The following is a 15,338-nucleotide window of genomic DNA, read 5'->3' on the forward strand; positions in this document are numbered from 1 at the left end:
TTAACTTTTGGTGGTTACTTTGCTACCTGTTGAACCTTGTGTGGGTTGGGGTCTTTTCATATACCCCATTATCATTATTCGTTTTTTTTTTGCCAAAAATATTAATAACTATCGTGATTTAGCGTGAATGACAATAATAAACCATAGATTATATAGATACTGCTAAAACAACATAGTTTCCACTGGTTGCCAACCACCCATCTATCATAATTATCTGGTTTTACTACATGTATTGTATCTATTAAGTAGGAAAGCCGTAAGGCAAAGTAAACAAATATTGAACAAACTTTTATTACCTAACGTACAGTTTGCGTTATTTCACATTATACCTACAAATTTTGCTGATGATGAATTCATAAAAAAGGTTCCAAATTTGATTTAATTTCTCCAATTTTAGACGGATTTACATTTTGTAGAGGTGGTCGTGCTAATCCAACATTAATTGGGGTAAACAGATTCATAGCTAATTTCATCCCCGAAACCTTCGAACCTTTAAAATATTAAGATTTATATTAATATTTAACGTATACATATAATAATGTATAAGGTAAGCCGTTGTTGGTTTACTTTTGAGATGCTTGTTATTTTAATTTTGGTATAGCGATTGATGTTAATTATTGATTCCTACTTTTTTCAACAACAGTGCTATGACTAGTTCTCGCAGAATAGTTCTAATCATGAATTGATCAAAAATCTGTTTTTAATGGGGTTGGACTATTTTTATGGGAATACATTAAGTATCGATTCAAAGAATGTGTAAGAAAATTGGTCTATTGTAGTAGCGATAACTATTTAACTGACACTGTTTTCCATAAACAGCCTCTGAAGTTGTGCTCTCTTTAATAGGATATTTATAGGTGTGGTTTAAATAGCATTATCAAAAAGAAACCAACGGATGACCTTCCATATATACGTATAATTTGTATACCGTATTTTTTTAGCGTATCAACAAATCTTGTTAAGTTTTGCTGTAAACTTTTTGCTTTTTCCAAATTCGATTCTTTTACTGATTGAAGCATTTCAATGGAATATCTAGGCAGCACGTTCATTGAAGTCGCAATGGCCGAATCAAATCCCAGTGCAAAGGCTGGCTCAATTAGCTATAAAATATATATTTAGTAATAGGCTATATTGTAATTACGTATTTCCGACATAATCTCCTCCAATAAAAACGGTATAGCGACCATTAACCGCTTGTAGTGCTGCATAACCACCAGCTAAATCGTTGGACGTATACTTAATTCCTTTTAAATTCGGTATTTGTCCAGATGCCATCTCCAACATCTCGGCCATATCGACTGAAAACTGAACAAATCAAAGCGGGTTATTCACGAGCAGAACGGGAATCATACTGTTAACGGACGTATGTCCGGGATTGTGGTAATACAGGAGTGGAGTACGAGGTGCCGCGGCGCTAATGAATTTGAGGTAATTGATTAGTTCCTGGGTTTTTTTGGGCTTGAAATATAACTCGGGCATAGTTAAGATCGAATCGGCACCCATTGATTCTGCATGTCTAGCTAATTCCAGCACGTCGGGAAATGGGGCGCCCCCTACTTGTACCATCAGATGTTGGTGCGTTGATTTCACGGCATTGGCCCATGCTTCGGTGATATTTTTTCGTTCTTGAACCGATAGGGATGTACCTTCTCCGCTGGTAGCACCAACTAAAATATCAAAACCGAGCCTTAATATTATATATTGGATATATAGCACGTCCAATAAAACAGTCAATGCACGTAATAAAAATGACATTTGACAACCCGGCGAATTTTATAGGCGAATTTATTTCTATTTTTAACTAGGACAAAATGAGAAGGCAATACGCGCTCTGGGTTTAAAACGAATTTTGAATTTTTATAAACTGCTGCTACTTTTTTTTTATAAATTGACCATATATAATAGTCGACTGCATTGGCGTTGTGCGAATGCGTTGGCTGTTTTATTAGGCTGGCTGTATAATTTATTCACTTACTTAGAACTCCATGAATTCCAGAATCTAGTAAATAATTAGCATAACTGGGGATTTTTTCGACATTTATCGAACTGAAAAGTAACAGTAAATAAGCAAATAATATAAATATTGGGGTCCAAATTTAAACAGTGTTGAACTATTTTTATATAGTGACCTAATTGTAATTTAAACTTTTACACAGTAGTACATTTTCTCATGGTAAATGAAGTCATAAGCGTTTTAAATCCTTTAATTATACTGTGTTATATAAACTAATTATACTAAGCGGTAATTATTTATGAATCATTAACTTACAAATCGGGATTGAATATAGTAAATACGGGAGCCATAATCCCGATAAAAGTAAAATTGACCTAAAAGACATAGCAAACAGTATGGGATTCAAGTATAAAATAAAATACTTACTAACATCGTTAAATGTGGGTCTTAAATCAAATATTTGTTATACAGGCCAGTACACAATGGCTATGGACAGCGGTGCAATTTATTCTTGCGGCTAAACACCGTCGACAAAATTAATTCAGCCTTCGAACACATGATTCGCAGAAGGTAAAAGTGAAACCTGATTTCTCTCAATTTGTTCACCTTTTGCGAGTGAGAGAACAGGATGGATATAAATAAGATATATTGGGGGTCTTCGATTTTTAATAGGAAATGGGATGGTTTACTGGGTCGTTCATTGTTAACACAATTTTGCGTTGTTTAAACAAAAATTGATCTTTTTCCATATTTTATCAAGTTGGACGTGATTAAACGTATCCACATATGCAATTTATTATTTTAATAACTGAATAGGTACTAGTATAGTACAATTATTGAATTAAGCCGGTAATCTCGTCTAGAACTATGAAAAAATCGTTTTTTTTTTCATATCTTCAAAGATCAACTCTTTAAGAATATGCCCTTTAAAGGATTTTTCAAAATTTCAATCATTTTCTAAACGTAACCAACGTAAGGTAAGAAACTGCTTTTTCCAATTGGGTTATATGATATTTGAAGTTCTACCGAATCGATTTACTTGAAATTTGGTGTGAAACTTTGTATATTCTTCCGTCGTATCAAAGCAAAACAATAACAAAATTTGGATTTTTACTATTTTAAAAATTTTCGGAATGTCTTTCGAATAGCTGTAATACGGTGAAAATAAAATTATCTGACTTTTTACTTTGATACGATAGAATAATGTATAAAGTAGATCGGAAAGCTTGGAAACAATCGATATTTTTCAGGTTTCTGGACAAGAATACATCGTCCCTTAAGAATAAATCGATATTTTTTTAATAGAATTTGTTGATATTCCATAATGCAGATAGATATTCTTTTAATAAACATTTATAAATATACAGGCAGTTGTTGATCGTACTATTCATAATTATGTTTTTGTAGCACATGTATCGCTATTAACAACAAATGCCATTATAAAGAGTAATATATGTTTAATAATTCCATGGAAATATTCGGAAGAGCCTTTTTTCAATATTGCGAGTTCCTTAGGAGATATGTTTTCGGGCATTTTGAAATTAATAGGCCCCAACTAAAAAATATTAATTAGATTCGCTTGAATTAATAACCTATTTTTTGGTACTTACAAGCCAGTCAATTATATTCAAAACGCTGTATATCATTGAGTACTTAATTTAATCAAAAATGCTAAACCGTGAACATTATTTTCCGTTGATTCTTGTTTAGAATTTGAAAATTAAGTGAATATATATTATGTGATATGATGCAATGTAAATAGTTATTTTGAGATAACTATATTTGATATATTTGTTATTTAGATAGTATGTTTGTACTAATTCCCTAGAGCAAAATGTCTTTCTTTATTGTTTGTAGTTAATCCTTTGCAGACCTTCATTCATATCACATTCACATACCCAGCACTTATTTTTAACTATATAAAAACACCGGGTAAAAGGGAAAATTTTTATTAAATGTCAACAAAACCTAACCTAAACTTAAAGATGCTGAGTTAAATTCGATTTCATGTCGTTTATTTGCGGTTCCGTGAGATTTTTTAACGGTGGCCTTGCCTGTCCAACTTTTATCGGCGTGACTAGGTTCATTGCAGCTTTCATTGTTGGCACCCAAGCGCCTAAACAGATGGTCTATGATGATTTATCGGGTAGAATTAAAATAAAATTACCGACCATCTTTTGTTATGACTTTACAGGCAGCCGTGAGTTTTTCTTGGATCGTCCTAGCGTCACAGATCCTGTTTTCCTGAACGGCTTCCACTATTTTAACAAAATGTCCCGGGAGAATATTCAGACCTGTCGCGATGGCGGAATCAAACCCTAGGGCGAAAGCTGGCTCTACTAGCTACATAAAATAGAGGCGGTATTTAAGGAAACATCAGATGAGGCAATTTAAAACAGACTTACTGTATCAGCACCCAAAAAAACTGCGTAACGTCCACCGGCAGCTTTCAGAGCGTTATATCCCTCGGCCAAGTCATTGGAAGTGTATTTAATACCGTGGAATGTGGGTATTTGGCCAACTGATTGGTTTAGAAATTGTTCCATGTTAACTGAGGATATGAGTGTTTAAAAAATATCGAAGATATTATATTTAATATTTTACTATCTACTGTGGTCCAAGCGGGGATGTGATAGTACAGCAGGGGTGTATTTGGAGCGGCTTGTGAGATATTTTTTAAGTAATCAATCAACTGTTGAGGTGTACTCGGTTTGAAATACAGTTCAGGAAGGCACAGAATAGAGTCTACTCCAATTTTTTCGGCATGCCTCGCCAATTCCTGTGCATCTGGTAATGGACAGCCCCCAACTTGAACCATGACATGTTGTTTTGTAGCCTTGGCAGCAGCTACCCACGCTTCAGCGACGGACTTTCTTTCAGCCACCGTCATTGACATACCTTCCCCAGTCGTTCCATGAACTAACAAAAAATACGTTATTTCTTTTATGTGTATTGACTTTTAATTTTAAAAAAATTATAATGTTTTAAAAGCTATTAGGAAATAGATTGCAATCCACAAAGTCAACAAGTATATATTTAAAGTACCATCTTGCGATAAAACAACACGATTGCGCAGATTTTTTTTAATAAACAAAATACTTTAAAAATCTTACTCAACACAGCTGGGATTCCGGCATCTGCTAGAAATTTTGCATATTTAGGGATAATTTCTGTGTTAGCAGACCTAAAATAGTTAATAAAATTAATGTATTGCTTATTTTAATATCATTGTGCATTTATTTAACAAGTCTTGTGAAATATGAAACTGTTTATCATTGTATGAGGAAACTAAAAATTGATAAAGCTCTTAATATTATCAAGAATATGCTTCAATTTTATCTTCTTCAAGATTTGCGTCATTTTTTTTGGTAAATACTTATTAAAAATTACTACTTATATAAATAAATTTTATAGGCGTTTTAAAATTTCTATTAAATTAAAAATATTAAATTGAAGAAACAATCAATTGTCTTTTTATATTGTAACGTTTTTATTTTACTAACCATGGCCCTCAGAATTAAGACTATCGACTGGCTACTATCCAACTTTAGAAACCATCCGAGAACACATCTATTCCTAGTTGGATTTTATTCTGTTACCTAGAGACCTTTACATTCACAAACATAAAGTATATCTATGTCCTGCGGGATTCGAATCCTTAACAACTACATTTACCAAGCCGACATATTCTCTTATTGGATATGTGAAAAACGTAAACTTATTCATGACATATTCTTCAAAGAATGTATACAATACCGAATAATTTGCAGCTGGATGAATAAATCTATATATAAATAAAATCAATATTAAATGATACTTACAAATCATCTTTAAATGCGGTAAAGACTGGTGCCATTAAACCTCTGAAGGTAAATTTTGCCTGTAATGTTTTAAATTACTTAAAAAATATTCATTAACTCTCGGGTTAACAGCTTACCATAGTTTATTACGCCTGTATACTCACTTATAAAGATCAAATTAAAATAATGTGTATAATATATTCGTATCTCTTTTATATATATCCTTTTAGTTTCTGATAAGCATATATATACATAACGGTGGACATTTCAATAACATAGCTTTATATTATTTAGCTATAGAGATAACAATGTTATTTACAAACAATCTACTTAATCCTCATAATTACTATTATATAATATAATAGCATACTTTGAAATACTAACTAATTTCATACTATATTTTCGTTACGCTTTTATATTTTGCAATCTATATTTGTTTTGATAAAATTAGTTCTCATTTAATAAAATGAATTTAACATACAACATAAAAGCCCTCCATTGACTTAGGTAAGTATACAGAAACAGTCTATTTATATCCGGCTTTGAGGTCACGTATTATCACGTAATATATATTCGCGAGTATAGAAAAGTTACATTGTTTGCGTTTTTAGTCTTAAATCACAATGTGCGGGAATACATTTTAAATATCAAATAAAAAGTATTATGTAATGAAATATTTGGTTGTCTATTTCCAAGGCCTTAAAGTATTCTTTGAAATGAAGTCGATTTACAGTTGTCAAATCTTATGAGGTTATGTCTTGAAGCATTGACTTTCCACGTAAACAAACTGAACGTAAATAAAACAAGTATTTAAAAACAATGGTTTTAAAACGGTCTAAAGGATATCAAGATATAGATGGCAACTCCCAAACTCAAACACGAGATGCGCCTGTTGACCCTGATACAACAATTCCACAGGAAATTGAAATGGCTTCAGTTTCTGTTGTTCCAGATGGTAATTTACTATATTTTATATTTTCATTATAGTTTTTCTACTTTTCATCTTAAAATAATACTTTTTTGTTATAATTTTAGATACATTCACAGTAACACAAGCTGTCAATGCATTAGGTTTTGGTTGGTTTCAAGTTAAGTTATCTTTGTGGACAGGTCTTTGTTGGATGGCTGATAGTATGGAAATGACAATTTTATCCATTTTATCACCAGCTTTACATTGCAGTTGGCATATTACAAGGCAAGAAAGTTGCAAATGACATTCCACTTTTTTAACATTGAATTACTTTTAGATATCAACAAGCTTTAACAACTACAATAGTATTTTTAGGGATGATGCTTTCTTCAACATTCTGGGGTAACTTAAGTGATAGATATGGGCGAAAACATGTATTTTTTTTGTAAATAAGGTATTAATCCATTACTTATATTTTGTTTTTAGGCTCTTAGTTTATGTGCTGTTTTATTATTCTATTATGGTTTGTTGAGTTCAATAGCACCTAGTTTTTTGTGGATGTTGTTATTAAGAGGCTTAGTAGGGTTTGCTATTGGATGCACTCCACAGTCGTAAGTTTGCATAAAAATTTCATTTCATTGCTTGCCAGTATATGTTTGCATTCATTTTAGTGTAACATTATATGCTGAGTTTCTACCAACAAAGCAAAGAGCTAAATGTGTTGTTTTACTTGATGTAAGTTGTTTGGTTAATGTTATAATTGTCACTTAAAAAAAAAAATTAAAATTATGTTACAGTGTTTCTGGGCATTAGGTGCATGTTTTGAGGTAGCTTTAGCTCTAGTTATTATGCCCACCTTAGGTTGGCAGTGGTTATTAGCATTGTCAACTGGTCCCTTACTTGCATTTGCTTTAATTTGTCCTGTGAGTAGCCTTTGTTATATTTATTTCAAAATATATTTATGATTAAATTTATTAATTACTAGTGGTTACCTGAATCAGCTAGATTTCATGTTGCAAGTGGACAAACAGATAAGGCTTTAGAAACTCTAGAAAAAATAGCCAAAGATAATGGAAAGCCAATGTTATTAGGGCGACTAGTTGTTGATGATGCAATGACTTCAGCTCCTCACAGAGGGCGTTTTAGAGATTTACTTGTCCCATCATTGAGATTAACATCATTATTATTATGGTTTATTTGGTAAATATTACAATAATTTCTCTTTTTATTATGAATAATTGAGAATCTTACTTCAGGTCATCTTGTGCATTTTGTTACTACGGCCTTGTTTTAATGACAACAGAATTATTTGAAACGTCATCAATAGTATGTTCTGAAGAGCAGTTACCAGCTCAAGCTATAGATACATGTGCTGCTGATTGTAAACAGCTTCAAACTACTGATTATATAGATTTGTTGTGGACTACGTTGGCAGAATTTCCAGGTAAAACAAACTGGGATATTCATGGCTTATGATATATATTATAACAAAAAATAATTTTAGGAATATTTATAACAATTTTAATTATTGAACGATTTGGTAGGAAGAAAACTATGGCTGTGCAATTTGTTATTTATGCTGTGTGTTGTTGCTTTTTAGTTGTCTGTCCCGGAAAGTAAGTTAAACAATTATTGTTGTCTTATTTTACTACAGTTTTCTAATATCAACACATTACAGGAGAGCAATATTAACAATAATGCTGTTTTTGGCAAGGGGTATTATCGCTGGAGTATTTCAGGCAGCTTATGTGTATACTCCAGAAGTGTACCCTACATCTTTGAGATCTGTTGGAGTAGGGTCATGTAGTGCCATGGCTAGATTAGGTGCTATGGCTACTCCTTATGTTGCACAAGTAAGCATTGTATACTAAATTTAGTTAGTTATATGTTTTGAATTTGCTGTTGTACTCAGGTATTACTCAAAACCTCAATAACACTAGCAACATCAACTTATGCTACAGCAGCACTATTGGCTGCCATTGCCTGCATAATTCTACCAATTGAAACAACAGGCAAAGAGTTGCCAGATAATACTCCTGAACAAAGACAACAGGCTAGTGTTACCAAATAGAACTACAATCTAAGTCACTATAATACCGTACAATATTTATTCCCGTCCATTAAATTTAAACCAAAATGTATTACTATACTTCTCATGGTACTTAATTTAATTTCGACAGTTATTTGATATTATAAGTGTAAAATTGTGATTAACAAATATTTACATAAAACATTAAAAAATCAACAGATGATTGTGAAATTGTGATATCAATTGAATTTTCTTAGATCAGTTTTTTATCTATTTAAAAGAACTTATACATCACAAGAACAAATATATTTTTAAACATATTTTTGTAAGATACTAGTTACTAATTGCAATTAATACCAAAGTGATTTTTTTAATTCTTCTCTTTTTATCTCAATGTTATTTTTTATAAACTATTTATAACTTAACTATTAATTTAATAAACTTTATATAGAAAGTTATATTATTGTGTCTTTAATAAAAATATTATATTTAAAAACATTTATTTAAAAAAATAGGAAATATATTTATTTAATTAAGTTGACCAGGAGCAAGTTTACTTCTTACTGCTTTTCCAAACTCTTCCGCTCCTTGATTAGCTTCAGTATAGCCAGGAATTGCCAAAGCACATCTGGCTACCCAATTTTTTACATTTCCATAAGGAGATATATCCCAACCAATAGCCTAAAATTTGTCAAATATTGGAATTAGCTTCATGTATGGATAAGTTGATAGCATTTACCATGATACTGGTCACAGAAGCTATGAGGGAACAATCAGCAACAGTTAATTTACTTCCAGTAACAAAATCATTTCCCTCTAAAAACACATCCAAAAATCCCAGTGCTTCCTCTAAAGGTTGTTTGTGTTCATCAAGAATCTGATCCTCACCTAAGAACAGTACTGGAAACTGAAAATGGATATAATATAAAATATTTGCAACATTTATGTTGTAACATAAGCTTACACAAATAGCCCTAATTCTAGGATATAGTGTGCCACAGTCAAAGTACAATCTTTGATCTATGACTGCCCTTTCTTTGGGATCTTTAGGATAAAAACTAGGATCCTTCCCATACACAGATGCTAGATAAGGGCCAATAGCATGACTATCCCATACAACAAAATCCCCATCAACAAGAGTTGGAACAGTATGTTGTGGATTAACCTATATATAAATGGATCAATAATTAACATTATCACTTAGTTATTAAAGAATATGTTTCTGATGAACAATACTTCATTCAATATAAATACTTATTTGAAACTCGAAAAAACAACTTTAATTAGTAGCAATTGAGTTTCTAATTTTTCTGTTCTACATACCTTTACAAAATCTTCATTAAATTGTTCTTTTTTAAATAAATTAATAACTTCTATATCAACATCTAAACCGATGGCTTTCGCAACTAAAAGGGCTGCTCTGGATGGGCCACTTGGAGCAAAATGATATAACGTAACACCCATTTTCTTATATTGTTAAATAAACTTGTTATTAACCTGATTAATTGAGGTTATACATACATATCGCCATAGAAAAATACATCGCTTAAGGTGATATTTCGTTATCAACATATTTGTTTTATTTTGTCAATATTTCTATTATAATAAATTATAAGTTTATTATAATTATAAATTAACATTAATTTCTATACAATTTTTTTTATTAAAAATAAAATAATATGCTGCAACCATAAATATACCACGTCTCTAATAATACAGTTTTCTGTAGTACATCATTAATTGTAAAACGGGTTGCAATTTTATAACTGCTCATTATAAAACTCAGGGTTCCCAAATAATAAGTACAAAACATTGAAATTGAATCTGTATATTTTGTGATAACAGGTCATCTATATTTTATAAGTGTATGTAACAAGAAGACAACCATAAAAAAATTACAATTTGTTACAGAACATAATTTACGGCATTATGTTTTATTACTAAATCGTTTAAACATATTTCGCATGTTGCAGGGCCATTCTAGCACATTTATGTAAATCTTTGTCCAAAGGATCTGAAATAAAGTAATTATGCAGCTTAAATATTCAAAAGAAGTTAAAGATCACTTACAAATTTTATGTTTTCCACTAATGGGGTAAAATATAGGCAAAATAATTGGATTTGAACATATCATTACATATGGACTAGTTGATTCATCATTATCACCAAACCTTTTCTTGTAGTCTTCTTGATTCAAACAATCCTCTACAGTTACACAACCTAATAAACTACTGGTAGGATACTCCCTAGGAAATTTTAAGGTTTGGTCTAAAACAAAATTATTTAAATGAAATAATTTTTTTAATAATCTTTTAAATATGCCAACCATTATAAAACTGTTTATAAAAATCCTCTAATGCCACTATTTCTTCTTCTTCTGGTTGCCTTGCAGCAGCAGCTATCCATAAACGGCCTCTATGAGTAGTTGGCCAAGTTCTTCCTTCATGCCTAAGACATCGAATTAAATGTTATCTAAATTATTCACTGTACGCACAAACCTTTTTACACCAGCTACTAGTAAACTAGCATATGGTTGATGCATGCTTAAACATAATCCTTGATCAATATGGGATACCTGATCTTCATCAATAACAGTATTATCATATTTTAATATTGGCATATTAGTACTGGTATCATTACCCAAATCTTCTTTTTCTTTTGGCTTCTTGTGTCTCATTTGAATCAAAAGATCAACTAATTCATCATTTACTGTCTATATCAAATACCAATAGATATATTTAAGATAATCAAAGTTATATATGGTACATACATTGTTCTTTTTAGACACTGGACCTGCTTGATTTTTTTTAATATTGCTATATAAAGTTTCAACTCTTTTCAAATGCTCAATAGAATCTTCTAACAGCATCCTTCTAAGGCGAACGTCTTCATCAGTGCTTTCTATTACTTTTCTACTAGCAAAATCTAGAGCTACAACAATTTTTTTTTTACTTGCTTCTGAAGATTTGGAATTAATTTTAAAATAATCATTGTCATCATCAAACACAACATTTTTTTTGTGTCTAAAAATGAAAATATTAATCTAATGACCAACTTATTAAATAAAAACTGTACTTCATAGCTTTAGTATTTGAAGCATTTTGATTATACCCTCGCGCTGATATCTACAAAATTTCATCAATATGGTTAAATACTGTAAGGTTCTAACTTACTGGAGTTCCACAATACAAACATGGCCCTGGACCCTCTTCATCACAGTGAATTCTGCCACATTCTAAACAATTGTTCATAAAATCATGTTCTTGGCCCATACAATTACACGGTTGCCTACCTATAATTAAAATTTTATTTAATTAGTTTAGATTTAGTTAATTAGATAATAGAAATATTATTTCCATGTCTTACCCTCTTTTTGTTTCTTCTTCTCTTGAAAGGTGTTAATGTCTTTGAATTTTTTCTTTCCTTTTTTATTGGAATTTTGATTGTCTTGAGGGATCTGTTCAGGTTTAGTTTGTTTTTGTTGATTAACAACAGGTTTTTGTATATGTTTCTTCTTCAATTTATCACCGAATATAGCAAATTTAATAGCATTATAAGCGTTTACGTGGGCTATATTATTTTTATTGACAATATTCTCCATAAATTCTTCGAAATCTTCTTCATGTTTCATTGTAGATATATATCTAAAATACAAGGATTAATACATGTTTTTCCGATTATATTTTGATATAAATACTCCACGATGTTATGTTCCACATCACCACCTAAAATTACTTTTAGATTATTTACTAATTTCTGATTTACAGCCATTTTTCTATAAAATATGTTTATAAATTAGAGGCGTAATAGAGGTTAGGTATAAATAGACTTGCGAACTACCGACTCAAAACAGGAGAAAAAGTCGATAGTCGCAAAACATTAAAATTAGTCGATAGTTAAAAAAGTTGTGTACTGAAAATAGTAATTATTTTTTCAGTAATGTCAAATGACGGAATTGTACCAATTCCTTTCCGTATTAATTTTGAGAAATTAAAGGACGGAGATAATTGCTTGGGTCTCTGTGGTGTAGTGAACAGTTCATGTTAAATAATTTAGCAAGTCGTAATGAAAAATTTGTTCCTTTTATCCTATTACATAATGAATAATATCGAAAATTATAGTTCCCAAAGACTGCTTATTAACGTACATGTTTTTTGCAATCGTTTTACAAACAAAATAAAAACCATATTTTTACATATATAGTTATAAATTCGGCACAATTTTCGTTGTATGAAGTAGTCGCGACTTTAACAGTCGATAGAAACAGATAGTCTAAACAGTCGAGAGTCATTTACATTCGATAGTTCCCTTATAAACAAATTTCAAAAATTCAATATATAGACAAATATCCATGACTCAGTAGCCATAAAAACTTTGCTTAAAACTAATTGCTTTATCTTTGAAGACATAAATAAAAATATTGCATATCCTCTATAATTACAGGCATCTGTATTAAAATATATTTATGAAACGCCATACAATACAGTTATCTGTAATTATGGAGGATATAGTTTTTACAGAAATATGTAATACATTTTTAATATAATATAAATACATAGAGTTTCATTATAATGTCAATGCATATTTATATGTTTATTTATTTTCATCGATAAACTTTAATACCAATTTAAATCTCGATAATTACCCTCCAGAAATTTTATACTTATACAAAATATGTATACGGATAAAATGTTTTACACTTTGACAGAGGCATTATAAGATTTTCTTATATAAAAATGCAATTATGAACACAAAAACAATTATTAAAATTAAACTTATTGAATATATAAATATATATTTGATATTACTATAAATAAAATGAAGTAATTTTTTTTATGCAGTTTAATATGCAGATCATTTAAATTCTAAATATGAATATTTCTGTATATATTAGTACAATATATCATCACTGCAATTTAGAAGAAATATTACTTATCAACTAATTTCAGTATTACTGAAGACATTTCACAATCTAATTGATATAAAATATAGACTTCAATGTTTTCAGTGATCATGAATTCATTACTTCTCTCCTTTACTATTACTACGGTATTACTGATGTAGGACACCAGTTGGTTGTCCCAGTAACCAGTGTTGAGGTGAGTAAAGACTTCATGGCATAACGATTCATTCAATTATATCTAATGCAGTACCAATATGATAAATGTTATTAAATAAGAAATTGATGTAGAAGATAATAAAGTGTGCATAGGATAATGTCATGTCTGTTTATGGTCAAGATTAGCAAAGAAGGATTGACCCGGAACTGGTCAGCAGCTGGAAGCAGCGTTCATTTAATAAATGCAAGGACGTAGGTAATTTTAAAGCTCTCCCTTGTGCTGCCAGTGTATATCCTATATTTATTCTGAGAAAAAGATTACTATCAAACTACCTCAAATATTTAGCTTTTAAAATCTTTAAACAAAGATATCACAAACATAAATATCACCACACTCACAATATTCTCTCTGAAGATGCTGAAATATGCAATAGCTCAATCTATTTATTATACAATTACATTACCATAAACAAAAGCAACTACGGTCTGTACAAAGTTATTTTGTACATACGTCATCTAAATTTGTGACGTCACAATGTCGAAGTGTTGCCCTATCAGCTGTGAGTTTTAGTTCAGTTTGGCCTTGACATACATAAAAATTCTAATCTAAATAAAAGAATTAAACAAAAATACGGTTATCAAATATAATTTATTTTAACATTATAGTAAATCTAGTGCATATATTATCGAAGGACTTAAAACTACAATATAGTAGTTTGTAGCTTAGGGCTGTGTTTGATTATATTTACATTAAGCTCTTTCCCCTGCCACCTTTGTTTTAGAGTTCTAGGCGCGTTTGTAGGAGTATCCCCTGTAAAATTCTTATCAAATTATTATTTAACAGTAAAAATGCTTACCTCTCTACGAATTTTAATCGCAAGAGGGGGCCTTCATTATCGGTAAAATAGATTGTTATTTAGAAGCAAACTACCAAAAAATTATAAAACTATATTACATATAAATCTATGTAAGCATAAATTTTGTATATTTTTGTCAAGGTCGCGGGTAGGATGACAGAGCCAGAACGTTAAAAATCACTCCAATGAAACTAGTAGAACCAAAAATAGTAACTAAAAGTACACGCCTGAAACAGTCTATAGTAAATAGTAACATAATCAGTCGGACCGAAAATAGCGACTGAAACAGTCGATAGAAAAAAGTCGATTTCAGTCGATAGTTCCCAACACTACTTTGTTATAATCTTCAGCGGCATAGTAATTTACACTTATTAATACTTTTTAAACGTTAGTGAGTGTTAATTCTCTATATAGTTTGCATATATTTTAATATGTTTTAATATTCAGACAGGGAAAGGTAGAGCCTTGGTAAGCAGTTTTCGGTGATTTCGTCCTTCAAACGGTCCAATAACGCTAAATAATAGTCGCCCAAAATAGAGACGCCATAACCTTGCCAGCGGACTGTCGCGTTTTCCCACGCTTTGGAGCGGGTTCATTGTGTGCAGTCCACTCGGATGACTATCGATTCGGAGTGAAATGATGGAGCCATGTTTCATCCATTGTCACATATCGACGCAAAAATTTGGGTTTATTACGCTTGATCATCTTCAAACACTGCTATTAACCATC

General features: G+C 30.9%; 5 protein-coding genes across 6 annotated transcripts; 1 reads left to right on the top strand and 4 right to left on the bottom strand.

Moving 5' to 3' along the window:
- Positions 1-275: 275 nt before the first annotated feature.
- LOC143201504 (N-acetylneuraminate lyase) lies at positions 276-2,513 on the bottom strand. 2 transcript variants are annotated; one of them, XM_076412622.1, is made up of 7 exons: positions 2,381-2,513; positions 2,270-2,328; positions 1,976-2,046; positions 1,353-1,667; positions 1,153-1,298; positions 929-1,100; positions 276-490 (listed from the first exon to the last, which is right to left on the bottom strand). In XM_076412622.1, exons 1-7 carry the CDS (start codon positions 2,384-2,386, stop codon positions 354-356), a joined length of 906 nt encoding a protein of 301 aa, XP_076268737.1. In that variant the 5' UTR covers positions 2,387-2,513; the 3' UTR covers positions 276-353. The 2 variants fall into 2 exon arrangements, with proteins under 2 accessions (XP_076268737.1, XP_076268738.1); XM_076412623.1 differs by having other exon boundaries at positions 2,385-2,478.
- Positions 2,514-3,887: 1,374 nt separating this feature from the next.
- On the bottom strand, positions 3,888-6,018 carry LOC143201505 (N-acetylneuraminate lyase). Its single transcript, XM_076412625.1, has 7 exons — positions 5,892-6,018; positions 5,776-5,834; positions 5,068-5,138; positions 4,559-4,873; positions 4,360-4,505; positions 4,126-4,297; positions 3,888-4,070 (listed from the first exon to the last, which is right to left on the bottom strand). The coding sequence occupies exons 1-7, from the start codon at positions 5,892-5,894 to the stop codon at positions 3,934-3,936; spliced, it is 903 nt and encodes a 300-aa protein (XP_076268740.1). The 5' UTR covers positions 5,895-6,018; the 3' UTR covers positions 3,888-3,933.
- An 86-nt stretch (positions 6,019-6,104) lies between these two features.
- On the top strand, positions 6,105-9,149 carry LOC143201503 (synaptic vesicle 2-related protein). Its single transcript, XM_076412621.1, has 11 exons — positions 6,105-6,709; positions 6,790-6,949; positions 7,002-7,098; positions 7,151-7,275; positions 7,336-7,399; positions 7,462-7,587; positions 7,650-7,864; positions 7,921-8,108; positions 8,169-8,280; positions 8,343-8,517; positions 8,577-9,149. The coding sequence occupies exons 1-11, from the start codon at positions 6,574-6,576 to the stop codon at positions 8,733-8,735; spliced, it is 1,557 nt and encodes a 518-aa protein (XP_076268736.1). The 5' UTR covers positions 6,105-6,573; the 3' UTR covers positions 8,736-9,149.
- A 27-nt stretch (positions 9,150-9,176) lies between these two features.
- On the bottom strand, positions 9,177-10,388 carry LOC143201506 (glutathione S-transferase 1). The gene is made up of 4 exons (XM_076412626.1): positions 10,017-10,388; positions 9,658-9,858; positions 9,433-9,600; positions 9,177-9,374 (listed from the first exon to the last, which is right to left on the bottom strand). Exons 1-4 carry the CDS (start codon positions 10,155-10,157, stop codon positions 9,222-9,224), a joined length of 663 nt encoding a protein of 220 aa, XP_076268741.1. The 5' UTR covers positions 10,158-10,388; the 3' UTR covers positions 9,177-9,221.
- A 117-nt stretch (positions 10,389-10,505) lies between these two features.
- On the bottom strand, positions 10,506-12,548 carry LOC143201394 (activating signal cointegrator 1). The gene is made up of 9 exons (XM_076412411.1): positions 12,391-12,548; positions 12,060-12,337; positions 11,867-11,985; positions 11,769-11,818; positions 11,464-11,716; positions 11,192-11,406; positions 11,020-11,141; positions 10,764-10,961; positions 10,506-10,707 (listed from the first exon to the last, which is right to left on the bottom strand). The coding sequence occupies exons 1-9, from the start codon at positions 12,462-12,464 to the stop codon at positions 10,643-10,645; spliced, it is 1,374 nt and encodes a 457-aa protein (XP_076268526.1). The 5' UTR covers positions 12,465-12,548; the 3' UTR covers positions 10,506-10,642.
- Positions 12,549-15,338: the final 2,790 nt, after the last annotated feature.

This window comes from Rhynchophorus ferrugineus, unplaced genomic scaffold (assembly GCF_030347505.1).
Source record: "Rhynchophorus ferrugineus isolate W39M unplaced genomic scaffold, kcgeb_rfMv2 rfM8, whole genome shotgun sequence".
Classification (NCBI taxonomy): domain Eukaryota; kingdom Metazoa; phylum Arthropoda; class Insecta; order Coleoptera; family Curculionidae; genus Rhynchophorus; species Rhynchophorus ferrugineus.

Bases quoted from the DNA above. Each gene is read 5' to 3' on its own strand.
- LOC143201503 (XM_076412621.1), top strand. From the start codon at position 6,574: ATGGTTTTAAAACGGTCTAAAGGATATCAAGATATAGATGGCAACTCC. The intron at 7,865-7,920 runs GTAAATATTACA...ATCTTACTTCAG, and splicing joins TTATTATTATGGTTTATTTG to GTCATCTTGTGCATTTTGTT. The intron at 8,281-8,342 runs GTAAGTTAAACA...AACACATTACAG, and splicing joins TTAGTTGTCTGTCCCGGAAA to GAGAGCAATATTAACAATAA.
- LOC143201504 (XM_076412622.1), bottom strand. The intron at 1,299-1,352 runs GTATGATTCCCG...TTCAGTTTTCAG, and splicing joins CGGACATACGTCCGTTAACA to TCGATATGGCCGAGATGTTG. The intron at 491-928 runs GTATACAAATTA...AATATTTTAAAG, and splicing joins TGATACGCTAAAAAAATACG to GTTCGAAGGTTTCGGGGATG.
- LOC143201394 (XM_076412411.1), bottom strand. From the start codon at position 12,464: ATGGCTGTAAATCAGAAATTAGTAAATAATCTAAAAGTAATTTTAGGT. The intron at 12,338-12,390 runs GTATTTATATCA...CTTGTATTTTAG, and splicing joins GTGGAACATAACATCGTGGA to ATATATATCTACAATGAAAC. The intron at 11,142-11,191 runs GTTTGTGCGTAC...TCGATGTCTTAG, and splicing joins CTAGTAGCTGGTGTAAAAAG to GCATGAAGGAAGAACTTGGC.
- LOC143201506 (XM_076412626.1), bottom strand. From the start codon at position 10,157: ATGGGTGTTACGTTATATCATTTTGCTCCAAGTGGCCCATCCAGAGCA. The intron at 9,859-10,016 runs GTATGTAGAACA...ATTTATATATAG, and splicing joins TTAATGAAGATTTTGTAAAG to GTTAATCCACAACATACTGT. The intron at 9,375-9,432 runs GTAAATGCTATC...GACAAATTTTAG, and splicing joins CTTCTGTGACCAGTATCATG to GCTATTGGTTGGGATATATC.
- LOC143201505 (XM_076412625.1), bottom strand. The intron at 4,506-4,558 runs GTAAAATATTAA...TCATATCCTCAG, and splicing joins CGCTTGGACCACAGTAGATA to TTAACATGGAACAATTTCTA. The intron at 4,071-4,125 runs GTCGGTAATTTT...CCATCTGTTTAG, and splicing joins TAAAGTCATAACAAAAGATG to GCGCTTGGGTGCCAACAATG.